At 42.6% G+C, this 25,383-nt stretch overlaps 1 protein-coding gene across 2 annotated transcripts; it reads right to left on the bottom strand.

Annotated features, from left to right (window-relative positions):
* Nucleotides 1-1,896: 1,896 nt before the first annotated feature.
* Nucleotides 1,897-14,654, bottom strand: LOC145413392 (uncharacterized). Of its 2 annotated transcripts, none has more exons than XM_080283081.1 (8): nt 14,575-14,654; nt 8,234-8,386; nt 6,902-6,988; nt 6,455-6,622; nt 5,798-5,984; nt 4,884-5,059; nt 4,390-4,579; nt 1,897-2,073 (listed from the first exon to the last, which is right to left on the bottom strand). In XM_080283081.1, exons 2-8 carry the CDS (start codon nt 8,366-8,368, stop codon nt 1,988-1,990), a joined length of 1,029 nt encoding a protein of 342 aa, XP_080139207.1. In that variant the 5' UTR covers nt 8,369-8,386; nt 14,575-14,654; the 3' UTR covers nt 1,897-1,987. The 2 variants fall into 2 exon arrangements, with proteins under 2 accessions (XP_080139207.1, XP_080139205.1); XM_080283079.1 differs by lacking the exon at nt 14,575-14,654 and adding an exon at nt 14,366-14,428.
* Nucleotides 14,655-25,383: the final 10,729 nt, after the last annotated feature.

Here is a 25,383-nt window from a genome sequence, read left to right as displayed (position 1 = left end):
ACCCATCCTCCCACCTTCAAATTCACTCACAAATAGCCATTTCACCACCATGTCTGTATCCACACTCTACATAACCATTACACCTAAGCACTCTCTCTTCTACCCATATCAAAAGAAATACCGACTCTACATGTTTTGAAAATCACTGCTGCTTGTTACATCCGCTTTACACACACCTCACACATTTCTCAACAGGTCCATTTCCACTGCTCTTATGATTCACTTTTCAGACTCATTCCATGCCAGTCTTACACTCATATATTAACCGGGAACTAAAATGGCTTCATGCAATCTTCTTGTAGCCCTCATACTCACAACTCTGTTTTGTACTATGACTTTTCTCATAGCCCCATCCATGCACAGTATATAGGCTTCACTGAGCAACCAAGGGCACATCATACATTCTTGTTTCACTCCAACACTGAAACTGCACCACTTACTCAAACATCCATTAACTCTTACACCTGCTTTGCTACCATCATAAAAACTTACTTCAGCAGTTCTCCATCCATGCTATACACAGGTAACTCTCTGAATCAAATAAACCAAATCACTGATACCATTTTTCATGGGTGGGGGTGCCCATCATCCACTCACTCAATGTAGTGTTGCCTTATGGTCTCTACACTGAGTGACAAGTCCAATGGTTTCCTATAACCCTGGAAACCATTTACTAAGCTGGTACCCATATAATCAGATTATGATGCCTGGTGGTTTGGTGGGTAATTAAGGCACTCCAATTGGACCGAGCCTGCGCAGGTTTACATCCTAGAGATGGTTGGGGTTTACTGCTTACATAATGTCACTCAGGGATGAGTGAGGCTGGTCACTCTCATCTTAATGTCAGGACCAACTTGCCTAGCCCTGGGCTCCTATGCTCCTCATGGGGCAACACAAGATTTGATGATGAATTATGATCCCATCCATCAAATTAAGGAAGCCACATAGTGGAGGTGACCACTGTAGAGATGAGGTTTTCTATGGGATGGAAGTTGTTCCAAGTATGAAAACCAGTTCCTTGCCATACCAGCAAAATTGTGGCTGAATATCAGAAACCTCAGATATGTTACAAAAATCTATAACAATGGACAGGTCTTAGCTTGTATTTTGTTTACTTGTGGCTGTCTCCATAAATATATACCAGTACATTCTTTCTGTATCTTACTGATTTAACTAAACATCATCACAAAGAGTACAACATACATAACCAAATCCAAATATGTAAAATATACTGTGATATCATGAAGCTACAGAAATTAATGTTATGTAAAGACTGTAAATCACTTTATTCATATAAAATACCTTTGTAGTAACTTTTTTGTGTATGTGTAAAAATCTAAAGTTTTTTACACTAACAGTAACCTCCTATTTAAAATGATATTTTAAGGCACATTCCCCATGCAAGCATGTTGGAGCCTTTCTAAACAATACGCATGATCCAATTCAGTCAATACTGTTAATACCTCAGAATATAACACATTACACACCTGTTTTGATTTCAGTGTAAAGCACTATGGTATATTTGACAATCAATTCCTATACATGATTCAATTTAGGAACTATCTTCAGCATTCATTGTCTGGCTACACCAAAAAAATGCAGATAACATTAGAAAATTGAGTGCTTTGATCCGTTTCTCATATATTTTACCTGAAACCATATTCCAATGCTGTGGTAAAAAGAACTATAAACAAATTCATCCCAATTCACATACCATCCATCAATTATGATACGGGAGCTCTTCACTTAACATGGGGGACTGATGTGAGAATTGCAAGTTACAATTTCATATCATCATCATCATCTGGAACTATTTTTTTCCCCACCAAAAGATCAGGTGAGGTACAGCCAAGAAAGCAAGGAAAAGAAAAAAGCATGAGAGGGAGAACCAAACAACAGCATCGCCCAGTGCAATGGGCCATACTATACACACATTCACTCACCATTCAAGTCTCCATAATCTTGTATCTTAAAATTAAATATAACATCAGCAATGTGCCACAACTTTTTTAGCAATCCAACGGCAGGGGAATTCTGGGATGGCTGGCACAGCTGATATATCCAATGACGTCCCTGAAAGGTAAAAGAAAGAAAAAGTTAACAATTCATTATCTGTCACTGCTGCATTCTAGAACAGCCTAAGTGTAATGAGAAAGTTCCATATTCATTCATTCTTCTCATCAGTGGTTACTGGCACAAAAGGAAATGCAACAAAATCACCACTGACTGCCACAAAATGTGGTCAATAACCTGCTTTTCCCTTTAGTGTTATTGAACCTGCTTCTATGCTTTTACACATAAATGACCACTCATACCTGATGCATAAGGGAGTGACTGGGATGCCTTAGCTTTGATAAGTCAGAAAGAGAGTGACTGGAATACCTCAGCTCTGATAAGTCAGAAAGAGAGGTGCTTTAATTATATTGAAAATTTTCTGAAAATTTTTGGGTATTTCCAACAGAGATTATATGTTAGAAGCCAATCACTATCTTTTCTCATTTAACCCTTTCGTTCACGGTACATATCAATAAGGTTTGTGTTCCACAACACATCGTCTTTCTCCCCTCCCCCCCGCCACCTGCAATGCACTCCAAAAAAGTGTATTCTCAGTTTATTTTAACCACCAAAATATAATTATTTTGTCACAAAGCTTATATATTCCTATTCGTCGATGTTTGTTCTACACACACACACACAAAAAAAAATACAGTATGTACATTAGGGCAGTGTGAATAAACATTCGGGAACATTCATCTCACTTCCCAACATCATAGCTCGAATGTTTACTAAGCTATCTCTACATGTTATCCAATCATTTGAAAGAAAATTTTATTAGCTTTCAAATGGGGTAGCAGGCATTTTGACAGGAGGTATGGTTTTCGAATAATAGGCAAAAAAGTAAAACCTATTTCCGACAGACAACAGAGTTTTTATTTCGGGGAGCTCTAGTGAAAAACTTTTCTTGGCAGTGTTATGTTTTTATTTTATCATCTTAGGCAGAATTACACGGGCTTTCACATGATATAATCAGCATTTTCCTACGCCTCATAATTTTTTAGAAAAATGCAAAAAACCACAGTGTACCCACGCCGTGTCATGACTGGAGGGCGGTTTCCCACCTCCCTCTAAGCTCCTGCACATATTTCACCAATTCATTGTACACTAGGTATAAACACTATATTCACATGATTCACTGTCACTATTTTTAAATCTGAATACAGTACTGTACTCACATTTGGTGCAGGGTAGAGGCAGTGTAGTTGATTAGAAACAGCAGCACAATCTTCGTTGGGCCAATGGTTGATAATGGCCAGGAACACTTCACAAACACCTAATATCCTATTGCAAACACCAAATCTAATCACAACAGTGCCCAAAAACTATACATAAGCACTACTGGTATAGTGAAATATGTCGCATGGCCGGGACGGGGGTTAAAGAGGAGATTTAAAGGGACAAGACTACGTACTACCTTCCCTACTCACAGCTCATTTGGTACTGAAAAACCTGTCTGCTCTCTTGCAGGTAACGGGACCCACTGTTGCCAACTCATTACTTTTGACAAAAGCTGGGCAAGCTATGACGCCTCCCAAAAAGGACGCAAATCGACCGAAAACTCTTTTTTTTTGGGGGGGGGAGGGGGGAGGTCAAATATTTTATGGTATTATGACACTAAAGGCATCACTGCGTATTTACGAGGAAAGATGCTAATGACACCTAATGCATCACCATGTACGAAGGGGTTAAAAACCAACTGACTGATTAAGCTGTGAGATGTGCACCCGTAGATTTACCATCAGGATTTCAGGTTATCTTAAAATCTCCATATAGCTGCTGGATGCTTTAATGTGAGCTTAGAAGTTACACCCACAGAGTGCAGTTCATCTCCAACTCTCATACAATCTTTCAGGGTACAGGTAGTGAGTTTCCTTTGTGTGTGTGCCCAGTGTCACAACTACACTGTTTACACACATAGAACTGTCTCTTCAGTAGATTAGGAAAAACCTCAGCTGGTCTCTGCTGATTCATGAGATTCCACTACAGATGAGCCATGATGTATGAGAAACAAACAATCACTTGCTTACAAAGCAGTCACTATGCTGTACCTCTCACCTGTATCCAAGTTTTAGGTATTTAAGATTTTAAGGAGAAATAGCTGTCTATAGGACTGTGCTACACTGATTTTCTCCCTCCCTCACTTATATGAGTTAGAGCATGCACTATAAATCAAAGGGAGAAGTGTTCAGGCCAATCAAGGACCATCTGGTTGTCATCAGGAAGGTCTGCCTGTCACACAATTCTCACGCATCAACACCATTCCTCTATATAGAGGCTGCTCAAAGATGGTAGTGCATGGTATAAAACCTTCATAATCTTACTCTTACACACCTTCTGCAAGGGACTCCTGCAGGTCAAAAAGTGCCAAAGAGACAGTATCTAGTGCAGCGTGAGATCGGTGAAAGAAGACTGTCTCCCAGGTGTTGGGTCGCACCAGCCACAGAGCCAGGCCACACTCCTCACCAAACAAAGCCAACACATTGCCCCGACCTTCACGCAATGTTCCACTAGCTTCAAATGCCTACAGGGATGTGAAGAGTTATGTTACTGGTATCTGAAGAATACTTTGGTAAACTACCTTTAAATGTAAACTGAATTACACAGAATGCTAGTATACAGTACATCAAACACAAAACTTAAGATTGGTATACATACTGTATACTGGTAGATAAGAACTATCTTTTGCAGAACTAAAATAATGTTTTCTCTATACAGAGGCCACAATGTGTCCTAAGGAAGTTCACTAATGACAGGGCTGCAACCACAACTAAGTACTGTGGAGTTATATCATTGTGTAACATTATGAGAGTATTTTTACAACATACCTTGTAACCCTGCCTCTCTGAAAGGCCAGGTGGGAGACCAAGGGTAGGGAAGTCCTCTAGGCCACCAATATCCCCTCTGCTGATTCCTCCAGCATTACTGGCACTATCATCTGCAGTCACATCATCACCAACAACACAAGGTCCATTGAATGAGCCAAATGTTGATCCTCCTACACCTGTTGCACAAACATTTAGCAAAATCAATTTAATATTGATACTGAGATGCAAAATTTATGGCAACTACACCACTAAGAGTGACATACAATGATTCAACTCCCTTCAAGTATGTGACTGATTAACTCTTGAAATGACTTCCTCAACCAGGCTGCAACCTCCAGTTTTTCATATGCAATGTGTGCCAGCATCTCAAAACGTGTAAAGGGTTGGCTTCCTTTTGTTCAACTTTCTTTGGAAACAAGACTGACTAATGAAATCTTCACTGAATGCAGAGTGTATGATGCATCCAAGATGAAATACTATCCCTTTAAACCCCTTCAATCCCAAGTCATATTTCTTGTTTTGGTCTTGCTCTTTTCACTACTTTCAGATGGACTTTCTGAACTGGAGGGCTTTAATACAGCCTTCAATAATTCCTTCACTGTAAGATGTCTCCCCTAATCTAAATAAAGTTGTTAAGTGGTAACGGTAGCAAGAACTACACAAAATATATCATCAGACTGATGAGGTCATGCAAACAACACTGCACAAAAATGTAAATTCCTATTATATGTAGCCAATTCTGACTTGTTTTATATAATAAGTCCTCAGTACATCACACAATAACAGACTATGTATCAAAGTTCCATTTCAACCTATAGTCAATTTATAGTTTCAGCAATGATTTTAAGAAAAAAGTTGTGAGATAATAGGGACATATTATAACCTCACACACCACAAAATGCATTAACACTGACCCTGAGGTTTCTTGCCCTTCCAAACTACATTGGCAAACCAACTGCAGTGGAAGTTATCTGCTGTTGGTTCACACATCTCAGCATCAAACTGGAGCGGGTCATCTTCACTTAGGAATTCTCGCAGACTCCGTTTTGGGCGCTTACCAAACAGGAACACCTTTGACCGCATGAAGAACACTCTCTGCTCCTTTAAAACACACAGAACAAAATTGTTATCGTATATTAAAATCATCATCATCATCATACCTTCATGAGGTGAAAGGGATCTAGAAACATGAACAATAAGTACAAAAGCAACACAGAATGCCCAGTAAAAATCATCCACACATCCCTAACTCTATTTACCTGTGATTGAATTTCCTACCCATGAGTGATGATTGTGTGGCTAAGTATCAAACTTGTGAGTAGTCTTATAGCAGCACCTTCTGGGGATGCTGGTGGCCAACCATCTACTACTTACAAAAGGGTTTAAGTAGCACATGGAATATTAACAGCTTAATGTACCTACACCTATCTTAATGTACCTACACCTACGCGCACATCAGTAAGCTATACTTTAAAATGGAAACTAGTAAAAGAAATTAGGAAAGTACTGTACTGTATTTGCATAAAAAAATGAACATACTACAGAAACAATGTAATCTCATGGATTCAAACCTCATCATAAAAGTTGAAAAGGATGACGCCCTTGCCCGGTTCCACCTCAGAGATGTATCCATTCTGGTTGATGACCCGAGGTGCAGTTGGTTTATTAGACTGACTAGATTCATCCAAGGGATCTTTTGAGGCCCTTGCTGCATACCACTGGCAATTGTTACTGGATTCCTTAAAAAAAGGAAAAAGGGTTATATATTAGTAACTATGTTATATGTGACCCCGAAGTAACCTTTAAATTTCGGCAGGAATCCACTAAACTCACCGAGTCTTGTGGCAGCAGAAATACCTGTGCATTTTACAGTACCGGTACTACCAGTCTACTATATTGCAAAGTAAACATAGGCTGATATATCAACATGATCTAATTTACAAGCAACAACACTACAGTACAAACTTATGATTGTTCTGTGTATGTCTCCAGTACAATGAAGTGCCTGTCTACATTACCTTATCATATGTGTGGCAGTCAAAGTTGACAAAATCTCCAATATTCAGCTTCCCAAGGAATGAATCAGACTTGTCCAAAAGCTTGCCCTGAGGATAAATAGATACAATGATTAATTAATATAATGAAATCATTTCTAGCATTTACTTAATTCATCCAACTATCATCCAGTCCAGTTTTGCCCCATCAAAAGCTTAGGGTCCAAAGCATTGCTACTCAGTTCAGGCAATTGCAGGGAGAGAGACCAGTCAATCTTTTGAGCAGACTTAAAACCTCACTGGCCATGCCCAACTGGAATGCATTAACCCTGTGAATTAATAGGTATCCAATGGCTAGTTTCATGGTTACCACTCAGTGACATACATGTTCTTCATGAATCATAAGTGACAGATTTTGGTTCTTCATTCAAATATAAATAACACTGTCTCCTTCAAAATGACCTGGGCTGTAGTAGTTTAGCCTCAAGCCACCCTACATCTGGGCTCCTGTGTTGTTAAAAAACTCCAACCATTTACAGGTCAGACACATTAACCCTTGACTCCATTAACTGTATGTGTTTTCCATTTTATGCTACCCATTCCCAAACCATTATTTTCTGTGCCACTGAGAATTTTCATACTGACGAGGTTAGATATACCCACCATATACCACTTCACTGCAACAGGTCTCTGACACACTGCATAAAATCATTTGGAAGCAGAAAGAATTCGACAAAACACATCGCTGGATTGAAGGGGTTAATCAGCATCATCATTATCATCACCATTCTAGCATCATCATTATCATCACCATTCTAACCCAATTTCCTAGGCTGGTTAGGATCCAGAAACAGGAAAGAGATAATGAAAGAAGAAATTATTAACAATGCTCCAAGAAATGAATCATGTTTATAGGTTTACTCCTACTTAAAACCTTCAAAGTTCTCTACTGTACTGTACCTTTTCAGCAACACTCAATAAACTTGCACCATTATTATTTCTGCAACACTCAATAAACTTGCACCATTGTTATTTCTGCAACACTCAATAAACTTGCACCATTCTTATTTCTGCAACTCAATAAACTTGCACCATTATTATTTCTGCAACACTCAATAAACTTACAGCATTATTATTTTTGCATTCACTTCAATTACCTTTACTGTTCTACAGTCACTGACTTCTGCCAATTGATGGGTACAATTCCCCTCCATCTTTCTTTATTCTCTTCACTAGCCTCTTCACGTGTTTCATACTTTCAGTAAATTCCCTCCTTTTATTTGAATCCCATCCTTGCATCCAACCTAGCCACTGCTCCTATCAGGATACACAAAAATCAAGAAACAAACTACAAACCTGATGGTAAAAGCACTTGACCCAGAGCAGAACCCGCTGTGTTTGTCCATACAGCTGAAAAGTTAGAACTGCTTTCCCTGGCAAGAAGATCTCCTCCACCACTCCTGTCTGGCTGAACAGGTACTTCTCACCCATCACTACTCCTCTCCCAGGCTAAAATGCACATGGACATATTGGGTTGACAGCAGGACTACTACCTCCTACATGATAACTATCATAACTACATTCTTGTTACTACCAGATGATAGAAATTCCATTAAAATATTACCCAAGAGTAAGGACGTAGAGGGCTGCAGGAGCACCACCAAAGGGGGGGGGGAAGGAAGGGGCTCAATAATTTGATTAGTTGGCCAAATTGCCCTCCAGAACCAATGGCACTTGGCTACCATGTCACCTGACACCTACAGTTTCTTCTCCCATCAATATCAAATCAGTAAAAAAATGGTTGGCATTTCAAATAATGGGCCTCGTGAAGAAATTTTCAATAACAAGAAAACAGTCACTATTATTAAAAGCCCACATTCTGAAACCTGCTGGTCTCGCGGTAGAGCTTAGGTGTTAAAGTTCAAATCCTGTAAATTACTGGAGGTTTTTCTGTCACCTAAAACACTACAAGGTACAGTATATAGTCAAGTCTCCTATCCTTAAAAGTTCTGGAAAATAGTGTTTTACTGCCGTCATCTATTGTACCAAAATCTGTTAACTGCTCAAAGTCTAGTTTACACTATTTTTTAACAACAGGGTACATTTTTTTTTTTTTTCTTTAACTTTATATACACCGGTGAATGTGGTATACATATACAGTACAGTACTTGTATATGTGTGTGTATATATATATATATATATATATATATATATATATATATATATATACATATCTATCTATCTACCTATTGCCAGACGCCTCAATCCCGTTTGGGGTGGCCACAAACAAATCGCCTCCAAGTCGTCCTGTCCCCTGCCATTTCACTGCCCTGCTCCCAACTCACACCCCCCTTTCTCATATACCTCTCCACCCCATCCCTCCATCTCATCCTCGGCCTCCCCCTCTCTCTTCCCCCCTCCACCTCACTCACATACACTCTCTTCATCAGTCTTTCACCCTCCATCCTCTCCACATGGCCAAACCACCTCAGTGTGTTCCTCATAACACTTCCTATCACATCCACATCCACACCACAAAGCTCCTTTATATCCTCATTCGTCAGCCTGTCTCTCCATGTGACTCCACAGGCTCCTCTTAAAAAACTCATTTCCACTGCTCTCACTCTTGACTTGTGTCCTTCCAATAATGTCCAAGCTTCACTTCTGTACGTTAGAGTTGGTATCACAATACTGTCATGTAGTAACTTTTTCACTTCCATGCTCATTTCCCTGTTTCTTATCACTGCTTTCAAAGAACCAGCAACCTGTCTTCTCTGCTGTACTCTTTCAAGCACTTCACCCTCAAAACCTCCATCCTTACTCATCACACTATCCAAGTACTTAAACGTACTCACATTTTCCAATTCCTCACCATCCAACCTTGCTGTACATTCACTGACTTCACCTCTCTCAACGACCATCACTTTACTCTTCCCTACAATCACCTTTAGATTCCGTTTCTTACACACTCTCCCAAACTCATCCACCAAGCCTTGCAGCTCCCCTTCATCTTCACTCAACAACACAGTATCATCTGCAAACAACAGTACAGGGAGTTTCCAAACACTATCCTCTCTCACCAGGGCCACTCCAACATCCACTACCCTACCTTGTACAGTAAACCCTCATTATACGATGGGGTTCTGTTCCTGAAAAACCCATCGTATAGCAATCCATTGTATAGTGAACCTGTTATAACATGTAGTCAATGGGGATACGTTCCCAGACCTGCCTAAACTCGCACATTCACACACCTTAACACTCACATACATGAAATATCCTTATGTTTAAACATGTAAAGTAACACATTAATAATGAATAAAGTGGGGAAAAACATGAAAATAACAGTATACAGTAGTTCTTACTATTACTTAAGTAAATAGGATTGTTGATGTCCCCTCCGAGGCTAAGGGACAGTTAGGGCCTCACTGCCCTCACTCATCACTGGCAGAACTGGCTGACTGGGCAGGGCTGGCTGGCTGCACGGGGCTGGCTGATGAGTCTGGACTGGTGGATGAGACTGGGCTAGCTGGCTGGGTGGGGCTGGTTGATGGGGCTGGACCAATCGATAAGACTGGGCTAGCTGGCTGGGCAGGGCTAGCTAATGAGGCTGGACCGGTGGACAAGTGTGTGTGGTCTAATGCCGACAGTGTGAGGACGTTTTTGTTGCGTTTGCACATTTGCTGTTCACTGAGCCGCGGATGATCCATCGTTGTTGTAAATCGTTCCCATTGTATAGTGGGCATAGGGTACTAAAATTTTGACATTGTATAAGCGAAATATCATACAATGAGGCATTGTATAATGAGGGTTTACTGTACCTCTTTTATTACCCCATCCATGTACAGATTGAACAACCATGGAGACATGACACATCCCTGTTTCAACCCAACTTTCAAAGAGAAAAATTCACTTAGTTCACCATCCACACGCACTGCAGCCTTCGCACCATCGTACGTACTCTTCACAGCATTCAACAACTTCCCATCTACTTCATATATTCTTAACATTTTCCACAATCCTTGTCTATCCACCCTGTCATATGCTTTCTCCAAATCCATGAAAGCTGCATACAACTTCTTTCCCTTCTCTAGAAACTTTTCCACTAAAAATCTAAGAATGAATATCTGATCTACACAACCTCTTCCCTTCCTAAAGCCTTCCTGTTCTTCTCCAACTAATTTCTCTGTTCTTTCTCTAACTCTGTCAATAAGTATCCTACCATACACTTTTCCTATTATACTAAGAAGACAAATGCCCCTATGATTACCACACACTTCTTTTTCCCCTTTTCCTTTGTAAACGGGAATAATTATACCTGACTTCCAATCCTCCGGGACTCTACCTTCCTCCCAGGCCAATCTGAACATCTTCCACATCCATGCTTCAGCATTTCACCACACACTCCATCAATTCCTGGGGCTTTCCCCGATTTAACTTTCTTTATTGCTTCCACAACTTCTATCCTAATGATTTCTTCCTGTCTTCTCACCTCCCTCCTTCTCCCAGCCATTCCCCAGCCACTTATACTCGCATTACTTCCATCCTCTATGTTCAACAATTCCTTAAAGTGTTCTCTCCATCTGCTCACTTTTTCTCCCTTCTCCACTGGTAATATACCATTTTTATCTTTCACTCCCCTGCTAACTTCACTTCCAACCTGTCTTACTCTTTTCACCTCTTTCCAGAACATTTTCTTACAGTCCCTCCACTTTACACTCAAATTCCTTCCAAATTCCTCATCCACTCTCTTCTTACTCTCTCTTACTAATCTTTTCACCTCTCTCTTTCTTTCTACATATAACTCTCTCTTCCGCCTCTCAACTTCTTCCACGCCCCTATTTCTCATCCATTCATTGTATGCTTTCTTCTTTTGTGCCACAGCCTGTTTCACCTCTACATATATATATATATATATATATATATATATATATATATATATATATGACGACAATGATGGTTTAGATGCTGATTTACACCTTATCTGATCGCAAGACTGACACTGACAACACAGTGCAACCATAACACATCGTACACCTGGCACCACCACACGGAATATTTACTACTTCATGGACCTGTATCAGAGGTAATTTGTTTGTTTGCTGTATTGTGTTATATATCGCTGAACTCAGGATTTTTTTATCTATCTTTTGACAATACAGTAATCTCCGTACTATCCGGACGCCCACTTTCCGGACACCCCACTTACTGGACATTGTGGGCCTAGACCTTAGGAACCCAAAAATGGACAAAAAAAGAAAAAAATACCCCCAAAAATCCAAATTTTTTCCCACCCGCAATTCGAAATTGCCGCGCAGCGCTGAACAGCTGGTTTACACCATGGCCCCTTCACCACTTCCTTCCTTCCCCCTCCCCTCTCAAGGTTGCCATTTGGTATTTTTCATTACCAATCATGGGCCAATTTGGTAATGAAAAATTTGTTTGGTAATGAATCAGAATAATGCAATACCAAACGGATTTTTCAAATGTATGAGGAAACACAGGATGGAGATGGTGGATTGTTTGCTCTCTCTGATTAATCTGCTAGCCTACATAATGTGAAAATAATCAACATGCTGTTAATTATAAGGAGAGTGATTACATGTATTTCCACTTGTATATAATTATAATTAATGAAGAATAAATGCTAGCTTTACGAGTTTGGTAATGAAAAGTTAAATTTAGTAATGAAAATTGAAGAGTTTGGTAATGTGGCCGTTGCGATCTTGCAACTTTGTTTCCCCGTCATCAACAGTTACTGTCTAACTTCGGTGGTGAGTACATGCTTATCGCAATGGAAGCCAGACATGCTAGTTTTTTTGTGAATAAACATTGAATAAACTGCAATACCATACCTCGCCACTAAACCAAATGGGAATTTATAGTGTTGTGCAGTGTTAAGAAATTAGAACTTTGAGTGCAAAGGATCAACTGTGGAGTGCAAATTGGCGGTTGAAACTGGCGACTGAAACTGGCATGGTGCAGTTAAGAACAATGTGCAGTGTTAAACAATTATAACTCACAGTGCAAAGAATTAAGTGCAGCACAACACTGGATTACTGTACGTGCTTCAAGAGCATTTTCACCACTGCCAAATCCTTAGAAAAAGTGGCCACAGACGTGCTGTAAGTACCCTGGCTGAGGTACAGTCACTTCTAATTTCTTATTCTTTGGTTCCTTTTCATTTATTTCATGCTTTAGGTCCATTATTGGTGTGAATAGGGTCTTAAATAGGTTTAAATAGGTGCTATGAATGTCTGGTAGGGAGTTATTTAGGTGGCTTTCAAAGTTAGGCTGGGTTAGGGTCTTTAAGTACCAGTCCAGGAGCCAGAGGCACACTTTCCGGACATGCCTTTTGCTCTATTACATCGGACAGTAGAGAGATTACTGTATTATTTTTTTCTAAATATCTGAAAACTGCCACACACAGGATGTACATGTAAAAAAAAACACCGACGCAGAGAATGGGTTAATACCCCTCACAAATGTGTTACTGTGTACGAGATTTCCTAAACAGAATTATACTCGTTTTAAAGGAAATTTTCCCTTAAACAGGGCAAAACAATACCTGAAAATAATGATTCCGTTATCTTGGGCTTCCGCTAAATCAGTGTTCATTAAATCGAGCACCTACTGTATATGGCATATATATATATATATATATATATATATATAGTTATAGTTATAGTTATATATATATATATAGTTATATATATATATATAGTTATATATATATATAGTTATATATATATATATAGTTATATATATATATAGTTATATATAATATATATATATATATATATATATATATATATATATATATAATCGTTATATATATATATTTATATATAGTTATATATATATATATATATATATATAGCTACCAGTGGTAGGTGGGGGTGCTCACCATCCACTCAGTCAATGTTGTGCTGCTCTCAGGTGGCTGCCCTTTCCTCCCTTCCTTCCTCTACTTTCTTTCCTTCTTTCTATTCTCTTCTTTCTGTCAACAGGTGACTCTACACTGAGTGACAAGCCAAATGGTTTTCTGTACACCAGGAAACCATTTACTATGCTGGATGGTATTCCTAAAACCAAAATGGTATTATTTTACAAGTGGACAATATGCAGTTTTGGAATTTTAGCACCATTAACGTATAGTATAGTCTCTAAGGTTCATAATGAACCCCCATTACCCCATTCGGAAATTGATATTTTCAGAGATACTGAATTTAATTTAAAATTACCACCAAACTACCACCTGGTGATTTAGTGGGTAATTTATGCACTCCAACCGGATTAAGCTTGCGTACGTTTATGTCCAAGAGATGGTTGGGGTTTATTGTTCACGTAATGCCATTCTGGGATGTGTGAGGCTGGTCACTCTCATCTTAGTCAAGGCCAACTTGCCTAGCATCGAGCTAGGCGAGCCTAAGCCGAGGGTAGCTGGGACACGTTTATTACAATTGCAAGGGTATTATATATACTTACTGACGGTGGGATAAAGCCTTCACGCAATTTGAGTGGTGTGTCACAAAATGAGAACTTTGCTAAGTTTTTCCGGCCACTAGGAACGAAACGTGCGGACCCTGGTGAAGTTTTCAAAGGCAGTGCCGATAAGGTTGAAAATGCGGTACTACTAAACACAGCCCGACACCATATAGAGAAGCAGTCAATTTAGTAGAGATGCTAAAACTTACCCGGGTATCGATAAAATAAAAGTTGCACCTCCAAGACAGACGATTTTGCACACGATTTATTCCAATGCATTACAAATAATACTCCCACGTGCGCAATAATTCAACAACGCAGCGCATGCTGGTGTGCACTGCACACATTGCAGGTGGTGTAATTGTACAAAACGCCTAGAATAAGGCTTTGCTGCTAGGCTACGAAAAGAGGTGCATTGGTGAATACTTTAACAAGTACACTGATGACAGTTTCATTTACGCTGTACATGATAAGCCAACATACGTGTTGTATGGCTTGTGCTAAGGTGGTAACCTACGCCATATAGGCTACATATGCGGTGTAGATATACTTCCACGTATACGGTACATGATCATATAAATACTTTTTATACCTTTACTGTGTATACCTTCACAACAAAAAATATGTCAATCGAATCAGGATTCAAAAAATGACACCTACCTTCGAATAACTGACAGTTCTCTTTCCCAGCCTCTTTCGGGCGGCAGCCAACTTCAACCAACCCGAGCACCATGATCGTCCAGGATTTCATGCTGAAAACCTTTCAACATAAAACTGCCGAAGCAGAGGAAGAAGAACAGCAGAAGCCACAATATGGCTGTATGGCACTGTGGAAGTAAAGGGGAACTAAAGGTCGAAAGAAACACGAAAATAGCAAGAAAAGGGGTAGGACAGAACAGAAGGAGACAGTAGGGAGGTAAAGACCTGAGACAAAAAGGCCCCTTTTAGTCGCCTCTTACGACAAGCAGGGATACTGGGGAGGTATTCTTCCCCCCCCCTCCCCAGGGGATACAAAAAGCAGGAGAGATACAACATTCACTCCCCCAACATATTCAAGCACAGGAAACTTACGTAGTAAAATGCCCGCCGTGCCCGCCGCAGGACCTCCCACCTCACCACCCCCCACACCACCACCGAGCCGCCACCCCTCCACCACCCCAGGAGGACACACCGGTGAGGTTAGTGACCCCGGGCAAGAGGGTCATCAGGGCATCACGGCCCTGGGTTCCTATTCCCCGGAAGTGCCCCAACCCCAGGTGATCAGGGGAAGTGAACTACTGTGCGGGCGGAGCAGTGATCGACAGAATAGGGGTGGGACTGAAATAAAATCAGTCCCAGGTAACACCGTATTGACGGCTTTGTTACACCCTCTAGGGCAGGAGGCCCAAGGCTACGGCCTAACAAAAAGTAAAAAGAGAAAGACGAACCTAGGCTACGGCCTAACAAAAAGTAAAAAGAGAAAGACGAACCTAGGCTACGGCCTAATAAAGTGTGTAAAGGGGAAGGCGACCCCAGGCTCCGGCCTTAACACACCAGGGAGAGAGAGTTGCCTTAGTGCATCCCTCTCCTGCTGTTCTCCCCTTCAGGAGCAACATCCCGTGGACGGTCCCAAGCCGCAGCAAGCGGGCGACCCCGGTTGCCTGGCAGATGTTCCTGTGGGTGTGGGAGGTGATCGGCTCTCGGCTACGGCCAGAATACGGATCAGGGTAAAGAGCCCCTCCTACCGTACGTGTAGCACTTCCCTATTACGGAAGCGACATCCCGTGGACGGTCCCCAGCCGCAGCGTGACTGCGGGCGAACCAGTTCGCCCGGTAGTTGTCTTTCGTACGGGTAGACACTCGGCTCCGGCCGGGACACGTACCAGGGTAGAGAATTCCCTGAAGGTAGACTCAATCCGTATTGGAGAGAGTGTGGTCTCTGTGCCCCTCCCTCCGGCTTGTCTCCTACTACGGGAGCAACACCACGCCGGCGGTCCCAAGCCGCGGCGAAAGGGCGACCCCGATCACCCTATACAGTAGGTGTCCCCCGTACGCCGGGCAAGTTCACGGCTACAGCCAAAGTGTGTAATAGGGGAAAGAGACCCCCGGCTCCGGCCTCCAGACACACCCGAGAGACCACGGGCAACGTGAGTCCTCCTCCAGCATCTTTCCCTGCGGGGAGCCCTTCGTCGCCGTCCGGGAATGTAGCCCCGGAGGAGACACTAGAGTGGTGACAAGGCCCGATATCGGACTTACCGCCCACACCCGGGAGTTCCTTGTTCCTGCCGGAGCCCCGTAGGAGACGCTGCCGCAGTCCAGCCCTGACGGCGCCTCTCCCTCTTGGTACCCGCAGCCCCAGGACGCCCAGGCTCGACTCCACAACCCACGACGAAGGTGATCCAGGCTCCCTCACTCCCCGCAGTCGGAAGAAACAGGCCCGATTACTCCGGCTGTTCGGTCCCAGTCCTGAGGGCCACCTATCAGGTCGAGGCCCTCAGACCAAAGGGCCTCTCTGCACCCCACCGGCGCGGCCTTAAGACGAGGGCCGCCTCTCAGGTCGAGGTCCCCAGACGGGAGAGCCTCCCTGTACCCTAAAGTGTGACTAACAGTGACTATACCCAGCAAACAGAGGAAAACAGTGACAGTGACTACCCAAGAAAACATAGTGAACGGTGGCCCACCAGAACTAGTGTTACCAGGGCAGAAAGTGAACTTTGTGAATTATCTTAGTCCCTCCCCATATTAAGGAACCAGGGAGTTTTCCGTGAGTCTCGAGGTAGGGGCGCGGGCGAGTCAAAAGTTAAGTGTACGTGTCTCCGTGACAAGGTGACAGTGTCGAGTGTCGCTATCCGCACCCTACCTCTTTTATAGTACTATCCCTAAACCAGACTCCCAACCTTGTGTACTCTTAAAGTGAACAACCCCATTTATACATTACCTCCAAGTGACATAAGAACCCTATTAAAGAATACTCGCAATCTCCCTGTGTGAATATTGTAGTGCATATGATTATTCTGTGAAGCCAAGTGTTAACTCTGTATCTCTGTGTCCCTGTATCTTAAATATCATTCTGAGTGTATTGTTACGAGTAGGATCTAGGTAATAGATGTGTTACGGTATACTGCCTGGTTTTTATGTCCTGTTCCTTTGTTAGTGCTTTACTTCCGGTCTAGAAAGAGGACCTCGCTTCAGTAGCTAGTGTTTTTATGACGAGAAGTCGCCTTAAAAACACAGCATTACACGTAGCTTAAAGACTGCACACTCACTCTTCACATTCTACTCACCATTCACATCTTCCACTCATGTAAAGTTAGGGAGGTGCCAACAACAACAACCCTTCCTTCCCACAAGCCTGCTGTCTATGCACCACCCATAGTGTGGCAACTCATGCTCCCACGAGTATTTCTTCTTACTCATCCACCTCCATCAGCAGTTCTCAGATCACCTCTTACCCTCCCCCCCCTTTCAGCCATGCAGCTTTGTCTTTTACTCCTCCTTTCCCTTGGTTACATTAATTTACCCATCTCATCATGTGACTATGTATCCTCTTGATTCATTTACACTACACAACTAAAGAAAGACCATGCCCATTTTGTCACTGCTGTCACTGCTAAGATCCACTGTGTGGACATACGAGATTGATACCCACTCCCAAAATGTGGAAACCATATTGTTTGATTGCAGACGACGACACTTCCAAAGACACCCAATCCACACACAAGGGATTCAGCTCTTTCCTTATTCGGGACTGCCATGTCCTAGGAGTGTGCGTATACCACCGAGCTATTCTGGCCTCAGTATTCTGGGATACAAGCCACACTGTATCATTCAGGTCACCACAGATACCTTCCTTGGGTGTTACCTAGGTACCCAGTACAGTACTAATTTGTCAACCTACCCACATAGCGTGGATGGGCACCCAAATTGAGTGATGGCAGCTGCCTGCACTAGGATTCAAACTCTGGTGCTAATGGGCTGGCAGCTTCGCAGCCAGCAATGTTAAATACTCAGCCACCATAGTGGAGTAGGTAAAAGGGCATGTGGTATGTCACTGAAAATTTGTCCTGAACATGGCCATTTCTTCCACACTCAAATATGCAGTAGTACCATATAATAAATTAGTCAGTTTTTTAAAGTTTTGAAAAGTGCCAGTTCTTCTCATGGAATTCATAGAAAAAAAAATTATGCTGCTGTTGATATATCTACAGTGTCCTAAAATTACTGTACACTGGAATTTTTCTATCTATTGCCAGACGCCTCAATCCCGTTTGGGATGGCCACAAACAAATCGCCTCCAAGTCACCCTGTCCCCCGCCATTTCACTGCCATGCTCCCAACTCACACCCCCCTCTCTCATATACCTCTCCACCCCATCCCTCCATCTCATCCTCGGCCTCCCCCTCCCTCTTCCCCCCTCCCCCTCACTCACTTAAACTCTCTTCGTCAGTCTTTCACCCTCCATCCTCTCCACATGGCCAAACCACCTCAGTGTGTTCCTCATAACGCTTCCTATCACATCCACATCCACACCACAACACTACTTTATATCCTCATTTGTCAGCCTGTCTCTCCATGTGACTCCACAGACTCCTCTTAAATAACTCATTTCCACTGCTCTCACTCTTGACTTGTGTCTTTCCAACAACGTCCAAGCTTCACTTCCATACGTTAGAGTTGGTATCACAATACTGTCATGTAGTGACTTTTTCACTTCCATGCTCATTTCCCAGTTTCTTATCACTGCTTTCAAAGAACCAGCAACCTTACCCTTTCAAGCACTTCACCCTCCAAACCTCCATCCTTACTCATCACACTACCCAAGTACTTAAACGTACTCACATTTTCCAATTCCTCACCATCCAACCTCACTGTACATTTACTGACTTCACCTCTCTCAAAAACCATCACTTTACTCTTCCCTACATTCACCTTTAGATTCCGTTTCTTACACACTCTCCCAAACTCATCCACCAAGCCTTGCAGCTCCCCTTCGTCTTCACTCAACAACACAGTATCATCTGCAAACAACAGTACAGGGAGTTTCCAAACACTATCCTCTCTCACCAGGGCCACTCCAACATCCACTATCCTACCTTGTACCTCTTTTATTACCCCATCCATGTACAGATTGAACAACCATGGAGACATGACACATCCCTGTTTCAACCCAACTTTCAGAGAGAAAAATTCACTTAGTTCACCATCCACACGCACTGCAGCCTTCGCACCATCGTACATACTCTTCACAGCATTCAACAACTTCCCATCTACTCCATATATTCTTAACACTTTCCACAATCCTTGTCTATCCACCCTGTCATATGCTTTCTCCAAATCCATGAAAGCCGCATACAACTTCTTTCCCTTCTCTAGAAACTTTTCCTCTAAAAATCTAAGAATGAATATCTGATCTTCACAACCTCTTCCCTTCCTAAAGCCTCCCTGTTCTTCTCCAACTAATTTCTCTGTTCTTTCTCTAACTCTGTCAATAAGTATCCTACCATACACTTTTCCTATTATACTAAGAAGACAAATGCCCCTATGATTACCACACACTTCTTTTTCCCCTTTTCCTTTGTACAAGGGAATAATTATACCTGACTTCCAATCCTCCAGGACTCTACCTTCCTCCCAGGCCAATCTGAACATCTTCCACATCCATTCTACTACTATCTCTCCCCCATGCTTCAGCATTTCACCACGCACTCCATCAATTCCCGGGGCTTTCCCCGATTTAACTTTCTTCATTGCTTCCACAACTTCTATCCTACTGATTTCTTCCTGTCTTCTCACCTCCCTCCTTCTCCCAGCCATTCCCCAGCCACTTATACTCGCATTACTTCCATCCTCTATGTTCAACAATTCCTTAAGTGTTCTCTCCATCTGCTCACTTTTTCTCCCTTCTCCACTGGTAATATACCATTTTTATCTTTCACTCCCCTGCTAACTTCACTTCCACCCTGTCTTACTCTTTTCACCTCTTTCCAGAACATTTTCTTACAGTCCCTCCACTTTACACTCAAATTCCTTCCAAATTCCTCATCCACTCTCTTCTTACTCATCTTTTCACCTCTCTCTTTCTTTCTACATATAACTCTCTCTTCCGCCTACCTATCTATCTATTGCCAGATGCCTTAATCCCGTAAGGGGTGGCCTGTATTATTACGGGATAATATACCTATCTATCTATCTATCTATAGCCCGACGCCCTAATCCCGCAAAGGGTGGCCGCAGACAAAACGCCTCCAAGTCACTCTGTCACCCACCATTTGACTCCCTTCCCCCCAACTCACCCCCCCCTCCCTCATATACCTCTCAACTCCATCCCTCCACCTCATCCTCGGTCTACCCCTCCCTCTCCCTCCCTCCACCTCACCTACATACACCCTCTTAGTCAGTCTTTCATTCTCCATCCTCTCCACATGTCCAAACCACCTCAGTGTATTTCTCCTAATCTTTTCAACCACATCCACATCTACCCCACAACGTTCCTTCACTTCTTCATTCGTCAACCTGTCCCTCCATGTCACTCCACATGCTCCTCTCAAGTAACTCATTTCCACTGCTCTCACTCTTGACTTGTTCCCCTCTTGCAAGGTCCACGCCTCGCTTCCATACGTCAGGGTAGGGATCACAATACCATCATGCAGTGACTTCTTAACTTCCATACTCACCTCCCTATTTCTCATCACTGCTTTCAGTGTGCCAACAACCTTCCTTCCCTGCTGTACCCTTTCACGTACTTCATCCCCCAAAGTTCCATCCTTACTCATCACACTCCCCAAGTACTTGAATGCACCTAATAATAATAAAAATATTAATAACCTACGTGTGATGCTCCACATGACCATTGGCGAGACTCGCTCATTTGTCCAAGCACCAGTGTATAATAACAGTCAGAGTATGACATTGGAGGTGTGAGCACGGTTAACTGGCTTTGCTGAATGGCAACATTGTTGACGACTGAAGAGAGAGTGTTCCTGGTGAAGCATGTTATTCACAATGGTGATAAATACACAGACGACATTCAACAAAAGTTTGCAAATCAATTTCCGGATGCACAAGTTCCCCACCATAAAGCAATGCGAAATCTGATAAACAAGTTTCGCGAAATGGGCAGTGTGCAAGAAACAGTTCTTGATATCCAGGAATGGATGCTCCAGGGTCAAAGTCTGTGAGACGATTATCTCAACAGGCCCATGGAGATGAAGTTGAAATTGCATCCATCCCGGGTGTCTGAAGTGCATCAGCTGAAGCAGACATATCACCAGGCCCGTGTCATCTACTGCACCTGGTTTCTGAACTTCCTTACGGAGGAAAGTGAGGAAATCCTTGATGTAACCTTCTTTACAGATGAAGCATGGTTCCTCCTTTCCAGGTACATGAACAGCCAGAACAATCATCTGTGGAGCAGTGAAAATACCCATGAATTTAAGGAAATGCCTCTCCACAATCATAAAGTCAGGTTGTGGTGGGCCATAAATCATATGCGCATAACTGGGCTCATTTTCTTCAATGACACCATAAACGTAGAATGTTACTGCACCAACAGTCTTGAACCATTCCTAGGCCACCTCACTCAACGTGAAATTGAAGATGCCTGGTTCCAGCAGGATGGTGCAACTGCACACACAGCTTCATCATCACTTCAGTTTTTCGAGGAAATCTTTGGCAACTGCATAATCTTGCAAGAAATCTGGCTAGCTTGTTTTCCTGATTTGTCTCCTCCAGATTATTATCTCTGGGATGCACTGAAAAGAAAGGTCTACGAGAACAATCCGCATACAGTTGATGAGCTGAAGGCAGCAATCACCACCCACATTCAACAAAAGTGATGATATATAGGGTTGGTGGCGGTACTGTCAAAGACGAGGGAGAGTGGCCATGTGCAGTTTGCGACAAGGGTGTGGGAAGTAATTCCATCTTGTGCGGTGTGTGTGATAAATGGGTGCATAAGAGATGTAGTGGTATCAGAGGTAGACTGCGAGATAATGCTGATTTTATGTGTACGGCGTGCCGGGGTGAGCAGGTGGAGATCGCCAGACGTGAAAGGATTGAACTTGCTGGTGAATCTCTTGAGTGTGTGGAAGAGTTTTGTTATTTGGGAGACATGTTGTGTGTTGGAGGTGGGGCTGGAGCTAGCTCTGTGGCTAGGGTGAGAAGTGGTTGGAAGAAGTTCAGGGAGCTCTTGCCTCTCCTGACATTGAGAGGGCTCTCCCTCTTTGTATGCAGCATGTGTTAGGAGTGTAATGCTGTATGGCACTGAGACCTGGGCAGTGAAGGAGGAAGACATTCGCTGGCTCAGACATACAGAAATGACAATGATTAGGTGGATGTGCAGTGCGTCCCTGCGTCCAAGGCCTGGAGGGGCTGGGTTTACGATGGAAGAGTTGAGAGGTAGGATGGGACTGGAGTGTATTGGTGTTGTGATGAGGAGAGGTAGATTGAGGTGGTTTGGACATGTGGAGAGGATGGGGGATGATAACTGGGTGAGGAAGGTGAGAAGTGTTAATATTGGGGGTGGGGTTATGAGGGGTAGACCGAGAAAGACATGGGACGAGGTCATTAAGTGTGACCTTAGGGTTAAGGGACTGAACAGGGAGGCTGCAATGGATCGTGCAGCGTGGAGAGCCGCCATTAGGTGACCAAGGCCGACACATGCAAGCGTGTTGGAGCCTTTAAAAACGAAACGAAACGAAATGATTCAACAGATCACACTGGACACCCTGCAGGTCTTTAAGAATATGAAGAGTGTTCAGACATGTCTTCAGGCCCATGGGGAATAATTCTAACACCTGCTGTCAGAAGAACTGCAATGTGTACGTGGTACTTTACTGCACAGTAATTTTTGGGACACCCAGTAAATCTATCAATCTATCTATACATATATGGCTATTAATTTTGTGTGCAGTACAAAATTGCATCTGTGGCTGTGACATCAACTAAACTCTACAGCTTCTGTCATTGCACCTCTTTCAAGATCAAGATGTCTCTACAAAAGTAAAGTCTTAGGTTGCCTCTTCAATGAAATGAGAGAAGTAAGTTATCTCACAGCTAAGGACTGCTTATCATATATCCTCATCGCAATATATGAAAATGACCGCTCAGGGAAATGAACTTTGGAGAGTATGAATTGGTCTCAGTCAGTGACTAATTTACCACTAGTGTTGTGATGTGTTACACTTAGTTCTTGCCACCTCCATATGATTTAATTCAGCTCAGGAAGGGATTAAAGAGGGCTAGGCTATACAGTATCTAACTCCTCCAACACCTCACTTAAAGGGAGTAAAATTGTCTGGAGGTAGCAAGAATCAAATGCTGGATTTGAAGTAGTTGTAGCAGTAGTTGATGCCCTTCTGCAGTTCACCATCCTCCTTTCACTGGACAGGGAGGAAACCGAAGGATATTCACACGATCTGGCAGAGACGCCGCATGGTTATAAGAGTGCCATCACAAGAAGGCATCCCCTTCCAGCACCAGACATTGGATTAAAAAGGTTCATGCACCAAGGTACTATGTCTGCCATTAGTTCAACTTTCTCTGCAGTCATCAGCGCATTACACTTGGAGTCAATCTCTCAAAACCAGTCACTTATGTCTTTTCATACATCAGCATATTGCGCTTGGAGTCACTTAAAATCTATCACTTTAATTATCATTTACTTTAAAATCATGGCACTTGCAAATACAGAACTTGGAAAATTCTGAACTACACTGCAAAGATCATGATCACTATTCCCAAGCACCACAGTATCATCTGGACCTATTTTACACTGTCCATCATTAACTATTCATCCCTTGCATCACTTTCCTTTTGATATCTCTTTCTGCCTACAGGTGACTTTACACTCCCTCTTCTGTTTTTCTTTCCTTCATTCTTTCCTCTTCCTTCTGCCTGTGGGTGACTCTACACTGAGTGACAAGCCAAACGGTTTCCTGTACACCAGGAAACCATTTACTGCGCTGGGTGGTAACCATATAACCAAATTTTGGCGCTTGGTGGTCAAGTGAGTAATTATTACGCTCCAATTGGATTGAGCCAGTGAAGGTATATATCCAAGGGGTGGTTGGGTTGATTGCTCATGTAATGCCACTCAGGGATGAGTGAGGCTGGTCACTCTCATCTTAAATGTTGGGACCAACTGCTTAGCCCTGGGCTCCTACGGATCATGGGGCAATGTAGGATTGGATGATGGATGGATGGATGGATATTTTTACTCTTTCATGGCACCATCTACAGCATGTATACAGTGAACAACCATATCACTGTGACATTCCCTTGTCTCACTCCAACACTGAACAACTCAGACATCCATCTACTCTTATATAAGCTTCACCATCATAAATGACTAATATGCAAAGCCTTCCATTACCCCTCCCAATTAACCATATTTATATGGTTTTTCCAGGACCATAAATGGCAATAATATCTAACTTTCTCACATATGAACTGCACATTCATTCCAGTCTTAACATCTTGGACGTACCTCATAAGCAATACTGTACTCACCCACACATTCCACCCCACCCCCCCTTTTGAAGCGCTTATTTTTAAGCGACGACACAAATCAAGCTAAATTATTTCTTGCTGCCCCCAAAGCAATATACTACAGATGGATGCCTGCTGATCTATTTGGGTTACACACTCCAGCAGAATGTGCCCCATAAGGTTTCAAGTCCACAAGATGGTTATTCCTCACATAACACAGTGCAGGGGAAAAGCGACTGGTCCTCTCGCCTTAAATGTCTGGAATAAGTACTTTAGACCTAAGCCCCTGTGCTTCTGACTGGGGAATACAGGACTGGATAATGGAGGGATGGATTTTCTTAATCTGATGCACTTTGCAAATACCTGTGGGACAGCATAATTATACTGTCTATCAAACAGGGATGTACAACACAAATGATTCGATGCAATACAATATGCGTCTCCACACATACTTCATCTATTCATTCTCATCCTTCTCCAGTTCTTCCACTCTCTCATCTTCCATACCTGACTACAGCACCTCATAAATTCATTTGCCATACTCATTCATC

This window comes from Coenobita brevimanus, chromosome 96 (assembly GCF_032717465.1).
Source record: "Coenobita brevimanus isolate Jiangsu-jjx chromosome 96, ASM3271746v2, whole genome shotgun sequence".
Classification (NCBI taxonomy): domain Eukaryota; kingdom Metazoa; phylum Arthropoda; class Malacostraca; order Decapoda; family Coenobitidae; genus Coenobita; species Coenobita brevimanus.
The sequence above is the reverse complement of the archived record's forward strand: the minus strand, read 5'-3'. Positions and strand labels throughout refer to the sequence as shown.